Here is a 7,790-nt window from a genome sequence, read left to right as displayed (position 1 = left end):
TAAACACTTTGGTAAGGAAGCTCCTGCTATATAAGCGTCCACTGTTAAACACTTTGGTAAGGAAGCTCCTGCTATATAAGTGTCCACTGTCAAACACTTTTAAAAATATTTTCTCTTACCCATAATTTTGCAGACTTTCCAAAATATGATTTCAACTCCGAATTATAGAGATCCAGCATTATCTGGTCAAATTAGTTTCCCTATTATAACACAAGGAATGTTCAAAAAAAGATAAGTAAATTGACCACTTAGTGCATAATGAACTCAACTATATCTATAACTGCATTATTATAACTCCAAATAATTACGTTAATTTACTTTTTCGTGTATAAGTCACTTTCCGTTGTGTAATCATTCACAATGTATATTAGGTCGTCAAGAAATTAATGTCGCATTTTGGAACACTTTCATTAACCACCCCCAAAATACATACATCACGTATAATGTTTAAACGAACAGCCTAAATGTCACGATAGTGTAGCCTATATAGTGTGTAAAGTTTAGTATACTCTAATCCCTTATACTGAGGGCACACCACGAGACACACATTCGGCATGTAATGCTGTTTGAATACAAGATAAGAAACAACGCCTCTGTAGCCACAAAGAATATCAAAGAAGTTTATGGAAATGTTTTGAACGTTCGTAAGTGTGAACGATGATTCAGTAAATTTCGTTCAGGTGAGTTTAGCCTTAAAAACTGTGATGGCAGGGGCCGACATGTTGAAATTGATATTGATCCTCTGAAGACGCTTGTTGAGTCTAACCCAAGGCAAATGACCCTGAAATTGTATGTCTCTCCAGAAACAATACGTAAATATATAAGGAATATGGGAAAGAGTAATTCATTTCAAACTCCTCAATCCACAGCGAACTGTCAATGCAGAGATCTATAGTCAGTAAGTGGAACGTTTAAATCAAGCCCTTCATCAGAAACGCTCTCACTCGTCAATCGGAAAGGATGTTTTGATACATAACAATGTTTTGTTTTGATATATATATGTTCGGGTTTTTTTTATCTAAAAAAAGGGACATTAATTTCTTGATGACCTAATATATATGCCTACGTTTTTATATTATCATCACTTTGATTGTTAGAAAGACAGGAAGGTTATAACCAAGTAGCAGAGAATCTATTATATACAGTTAGTAGGTGGAGTTAACTTTTCAGAGGTTACATATAACCCTTCATTATTTACAAAACAAATATTATATCTTTACACAAAGGAAAAAGAAAAACTTTAAGACACTGTCTCAATGAACATTAATTTCATCAGCTTTATTTTGGTTTAAAATTCAAACTACGAATCTTTGTAGCTATGTTTCTGTTTTGTTTTTCTTTGAATAACACACAGATTGTAATAAACAAAGCAAAATGCAAAACAAATCTAAATAGTATTATTGTCATTTATGTTTGTTAAACATATACAGACATGTTAGACATGTTTCAGTTTAATGCGAGATTCATGATTGAGATAGTTTATATAACACGTACTTGTATGTGTTCCTCTATTCTGACTCTTCTTCTCCTGCCCACAGTTCTTTCAATATCTGCATTGCATCTCGTACTGTTCTTCCATACAGTACCTCGAAGGGTGAAAATTCTGTACTCGTTTGTTGGACTTCTTGGTAAGGAAATAATACCGCCTACAGGTACCTGTCCAAGTCACATGGTCTATCCTAGCACATATTTTTCAGCATGCTCTTTAAGTCTCCGTTGACTCTCTCACGAAGTCCATTACATCTAAGGTTTTAGGGGGTGGTAAAGAGCTGTCAAGTGCTGATGAGTCTGCGCACCTGTTGCATCAGGTCTGAGCTAAACTGGATCCCTCTGTCACTGAAGACTATTTTTGGAAAGCCTACTCTGCAGAACGGCTCTTCTACGGGAGGCATCTCACCCAGTGTCACCTTGGCTACCTTCCCTCTAGGTACTGTCCTTTGTTAGATATTACGTCACCTGCAGAATCTGGTCACATCTTCGATTATTCCTGGCCAATGGAAGTTGCTATTGATTCTTTCTGCCATATTATTTGCTTCTAGGTGTCTTCCCACAATCGACTTATGAGCCAGCTTCATCTTTGAGTCCAGTATTACGTTGGTACTATGATCTGTTTAACTTCCCTAGTAGAACTGCCTTGACAGATCCGGTACAACGTTCTCTTCCAATCCTCTATTCTATATGTCCTTTTCCCTTTGGTCTTGGGCTCGACTTTCTCCCGGACACTGTCCCAGAGTTTCTACAGTGAATGTTTTTTCTTCTGTGCTTCCTTCAGTTCCCATAAACATACATTCGGGATATCATCTTTCGAGACTTGCAGGGGCTTGATGCATGTTTTGCTTTTCTTTTCTTGAGCTCTTGTGGTGACTACAGCTGCCTCATCAGTCTTCTTTCTTTCTGGTTCCTCCAAACTTCTACTGCCTGGTATATTGCCAATCACCAAGTCATAGATGGATGCCTTCATACATATGACCTCAAGGTCTCCCACGTAGTATGCAGAGTCCACCTTTATTCTTGGTATAGGAAACTTTATCACCGTCCCATCAATCAGAACACACAGATGTACCTTGCCCATCATCTGGTCATCAAATACTAGATCGATTCTCACTGCTGCACCTAGTGTCTCGTAGGACCTTCACTTTCTTGTTCCCGACATAGCCTTCACCTACTGGCATGTTGTGATTTGTTTGCACCTCTTAATATTTGTCACATGCTCCAATCACTATTGGCACTGTTGATCCATTTGCCAACTTAAGTTGACCATCAGTCGTGCATTGTTTAGTCATGGAAATAACACTTCCTTCTTGTGGTGAATCTATTCTGTTTCTTCTTGCAGTAGCATCCATGGAGATAGTCACTCTTTTCTTGTTTCTTGCCAGCAACATCTTTGTAGGTAGCTCCAGCTACCAGATTTCTGTTGTTGCTTGTTGGTGACAGACTTGCACTCCCTCACAATGTGGCCCATTTTATGACAAGCATATCATCTTTTCTCCCTTTTGTCTGTTGACTTCTTGTCACCTGTGGTGACATTCTGTTTCTGTCAGCCATCTCTGGCTTAGACTTTGATTTGCCAATTATACTCCCTCCATGGACTTCATATACTGTTCTGCCAGCTTGATGATCTTGTCTTGGCCTTTTGATGCTCTCTCTCTTTTAGGAACAGTGACATTTCAGTGGAGCACGTGATCATTAATTGTTCACATATTAATAGATCTGCCTGTCCTTCAAACTATCTTAACACTTGGCCATGTCAGTCCATCTTGTGAAGTATCGCCTTAGACGTTTCACAAACTGAAATACAGTTTCTCCAGTGTTAGGTTTGACTACTCTGAACTTCTATATTGTTGAAATTTATCGCCAACATGTCACAGACACCTACTACAAAGAATCCGGCCCATACATAAAACCTGACAATGTTTTAAATCTTTACATTGTTTTTTGATCAATTAATGAAGTATATGAAACAAAATATTTTCAAATAAGATAGTTGTTCTAGTATTCTTCAGTGTCATATATATATAGACGCTAAATGCTTTTCAATATATTATTTAAGTTATTAGAAACTTAGGAACAATCTTACCCATACTTAAAGTTTATTATTTCATAAAATATGACAAGTTTGAATTATGTGTATGTGACGTATCTAAAAACCAACAGTTTTCATTACAAACAACCTTGTATATACTGAGCACACCATCCTTTTATTAAAGTATTTGAAATACGAGTGCTACACTTTATAGGGGGTATTTCGTTATAATAATATATGTAAATACTAAGTTGTGCTAATGATGTTACAAGCTAGTAAAAACGATGATAGTATACAGAATGTTTGTTGAAAATGTGATTTTTTTCTCTTACTTACTTTTAGTAAATTAAGTTCTATATATGTAAAATTTCCTTTTAGAAAAAAATTCAATAAGTTGTGAGAAAAAAAAAACTTTTCATATATTCTTTCTTCATTGTTTTATAATGCTAAGTTTCAATGTTGTTTTTATAGTTAAACAATGATATCACTCATTTATTTAAAGTGCTCAGAGATACGTGTTAAAGAGTTAGAGCCTTCTCTACGCATCTGAGTCAGAATGAAGTTCTAACTTGATATATACATTATCTAAAGTTTAAACTACGTATATTAAAAACTGAGGTGCGGTTTACTTCTTTCACCGACAGGTGTCATCAATTCCCAACAGTAATGTAGGTGAGTGGACATTAGATATTGATACGAAGTTGAAGGCAGCAAGAGATGAAGACGCCCAAACCTTACGATATTCGGTGAAAGATCCTTTGTTCCTGATATTCAACCCTTGGTGTAAACGTGAGTCTGAAGTACAAAATATATCTGTGACTCAGTTACTGTACTGAATGTAAAATAATTCGTCTGGAACCTTGGACTATGAGGTTTATTAGACCGTTCTTGTGACTTTTTCTCGTAATAAAATTATAGCAAATAAAATATCTCTGTAATATTTTATAACCACAGCTAAATTTTCCCCCTAGTGGCACAGTTGTATGTCTGCGGACTTACAACGCTAGAAACCTGGTTTTGATACAGATAGCCCTTTATGTAGCTTTATGCTTAACTTCAAACAAACGAACGGCTAAATTTGGAATATAAAACACTGATATTTTCTCATAAGGCTTAGTATATATTAGCTGTTTTTATTAAAATAACCACAACAGCCAAATTTATGGTCGTAACACTAAATATGGATACAAGTTATACGATTTGTGTTCAGAACGATAATAAGACCCACGCAAGTTGTAAGTTCATAATATTCATTACATATCAAGCCTTGATTTTGTTATATAAAATAAAGACAAATATTAAAGAGATTCGTAGAATCTGATTGACTCACGTGTTAATCTCCACGTTTAACGGTTCTACATACATCTAATTGTCTAGAGGACACAGTATACATGAGTGACCCAGAGTGCAGGAAAGAGTATGTGTTGAACGAGAGTGGTCTTATATGGCGTGGAAGTCATAACCGACTTAGACCATGCATATGGAACTATGGACAGGTACGTGTCAGTAACTGAAACTCTTTAACCTAAGTCAACATTAACGCTATTAAGATTTAGTTCAATTAATTTTAGCATTAAAATGTAAAAGCTAGAACTTTGCACCCTTTTTATTAAACTTGGGAGATGTCATGGGTTTGCCTGTTTAAATATGTTTTATCTAATTATGGTTGATAGAAAATTGACAAAGATGGTAAGTCGTCACTGTTATTTCCATCTACTGTATTGTTACCTTTTATCTTTTTCAATCTTTTAAATTTTAATAGTTCAAAATATGTACATTTAAAAAATACCTTCACAAAATAATATTATACGAAGCAATAAAGTTTATGAAATCAACCAAGTTTTAAAAATTTAATAATTCTAAGTATATCTTAAGCTTTTTCAAAAGAGCTAAGCGTTTAGATATTAAGAAGCAAAGCTATTTTAATTTAAAATACTTAAGCCCTCTTCACAACTGGCTGGATTTTCCATGTATCATATTAGCTAGTCGTTCTTTTCTACGTGAAAATCAGACAGGAAAAAAAAGAAATGTTTAGTATATGGTTGAAATAAGTGAAATCCTGTAATTTTCACCGTGCTTAGTTTAAAACTGAACTTATAAGAGTCTCCATGATTATACCACACGTGTTCATGTGTTTATGATGAAGCCTAGTTTAAAGAATCAGCAAATAGCTACTGAACATTTACTCCCAATTTAGTTAGCTTCATAATTAATGTTTTATTGTAGAATTTTGATTGAAATTTCTACGTTTTTTAAACTCTCATACATAAATTAATAGTAATCAGCTAAGTACTCATAATGTGTAAATCCCTTATCCATTTTACGATAAAAAATGTGTCTTACTTTCAGAAAAGGCTACAAACTGCCATATGAACAAAGATGAAAATGAAGGCCTTCTGCTTTACAACATCACCAGTTGACGTCATTTCAGAATTCTTCCATTTTCACCTCGTTTTCATCATGAATACAATTAAAGAATGCCATAAAGTTTTTAACATACAACATATGTCACAGAATTCTGTCAAGTTTCATAGTTTTCTGAACATAATATTTCTCTTGGCGTTCAATACCTGAAAACTGAACTCCACTAACTTTTAACTTACAGGTAATGTGCTTGCCGCGAGCTAAGCCTGATGTTGTGGTTTAAACAGTGACGCTATCAAAGTGCGACCGTTTTTAAGTAGCTTATAATGACCGACGTTTCTAATAAATTATTCTAAATCTGTAACAAGACCTCACACTTATTTCTGTTTATCATCTTTCAGTTTCAAGAGAACGTCTTGGAGTGTTGCTGTTACGTGTTGAGTCATGTGGGAAGACTCAGTATTGTCGGACGTGCTGATCCTATCCGTGTTGTCCGCCATATTAGTTCTGTGGTAAGTGAACTAATATTGGACGATTTTTAACAGTTAATGTATGATGTTTATTACAACTCCTAATGTGGACAGTCTGCGTCATGTTTAGCTGTGCAAATAATATACTAAAGCATCTTATTCACATATAAACCCATTTAAATTTAACCATGCTTACAATCTAATTATGAAATATTCCAAATCTACTATTTTTCTGATGGTATACAAATTCTTTTGTCAAACAATTCATCTTTGAAAAGCTTTGCGCGCTTGAAAACAGATCTAATGTTATCGTTTTCACCATTTCTTATAAGTACAAATTAAAATAATTTAAGAAACTGTTAGATTCATTCTCCACTGTTTGTACTGAAATAATATCGTATATCAGAAATATATATATATATATTGCATTTTACTTAATCACTGATGATGATAATGAAGAAATGTATTTTGTATAAAGTCCGTTAGGTGTCACCCATGAAACTCTTTGATAATGATTTCAGGTGTTTATATAATATTAATTCATTTTCAGGAAGAAATTATCATAACTTACTTATACGCAAGTGAAAAGTTTCATCTTATCTTTTAGATATCTATAGGGGTCTTGACTTTAGTTAGGTTTGTTTACAATATACAGAACTGAGTCGATGTGACTCTATTCAAAATAGGCTGTAATAATTGATCGAAAAATAATAAATTTTATTTTCTTTGCTATAAATCACAATATAAACCGCGGGTGTAAGAAATGATAATCAGTGATATAAAATAACAAACTAGAGAAGTGTTCTGTAAAAAACAAAATGTGCATCAATATTAATTTTCTCGCGCAGGTCAACTCTCCCGATGATAATGGTATTCTCATGGGCAACTGGTCAGGAGATTACAGTGGCGGTCAGACTCCCACTTCATGGGGTGGTAGTATGGCTATACTACAACAGTTTTTTAAGACGAAAAAACCTGTCAAATTTGGACAGTGTTGGGTCTTCTCTGGTGTTTGTACAACAGGTAATTTTACCCTCAGACATTTTTTCATTATGATAACTATCTTCTCGGGTGTTTGTACATCAGTTAACTATATTCACAGACATTTGTCATCATAATAACTATCTTCTCGGGTGTTTATACAATGGTTAACTTTATCCTCAGACATTTGTCATCATAATAACTATCTTTTCGGGTGTTTGTACAACAGGTAACTATATTCTCAAACATTTTTTCATCATAACAACGATCTTCTCGGGTGTTTGTACAACAGGTAACTTTATCCTCAGACATTTGTCATCATAATAACGATCTTCTCATGTGTTTGGACAACAGTTAACTATATTCACAGACATTTGTCATCATAATAACGATCTTCTCATGTGTTTGGACAACAGTTAACTATATTCACAGACATTTGTCATCATAATAAC

General features: G+C 34.3%; 1 protein-coding gene across 1 annotated transcript in view; it reads left to right on the top strand.

Moving 5' to 3' along the window:
* LOC106478261 (annulin-like) overlaps positions 1–7,790 on the top strand; it is an 86,357-nt gene that overhangs the window by 49,904 nt on the left and 28,663 nt on the right. The window contains exons 4-7 of the mRNA XM_013938796.2: positions 4,168–4,312; positions 4,901–5,019; positions 6,289–6,399; positions 7,206–7,380. Of these exons, the coding sequence (XP_013794250.1) occupies positions 4,168–4,312; positions 4,901–5,019; positions 6,289–6,399; positions 7,206–7,380 (550 nt within the window). The remainder of the gene's footprint in view (positions 1–4,167; positions 4,313–4,900; positions 5,020–6,288; positions 6,400–7,205; positions 7,381–7,790) is intronic.

The sequence above is a fragment of the Limulus polyphemus genome, unplaced genomic scaffold (genome assembly GCF_000517525.1).
Source record: "Limulus polyphemus unplaced genomic scaffold, Limulus_polyphemus-2.1.2 Scaffold9, whole genome shotgun sequence".
In the NCBI taxonomy this organism is placed as follows: Eukaryota; Metazoa; Arthropoda; class Merostomata; order Xiphosura; family Limulidae; genus Limulus; species Limulus polyphemus.
The sequence above is the reverse complement of the archived record's forward strand: the minus strand, read 5'-3'. Positions and strand labels throughout refer to the sequence as shown.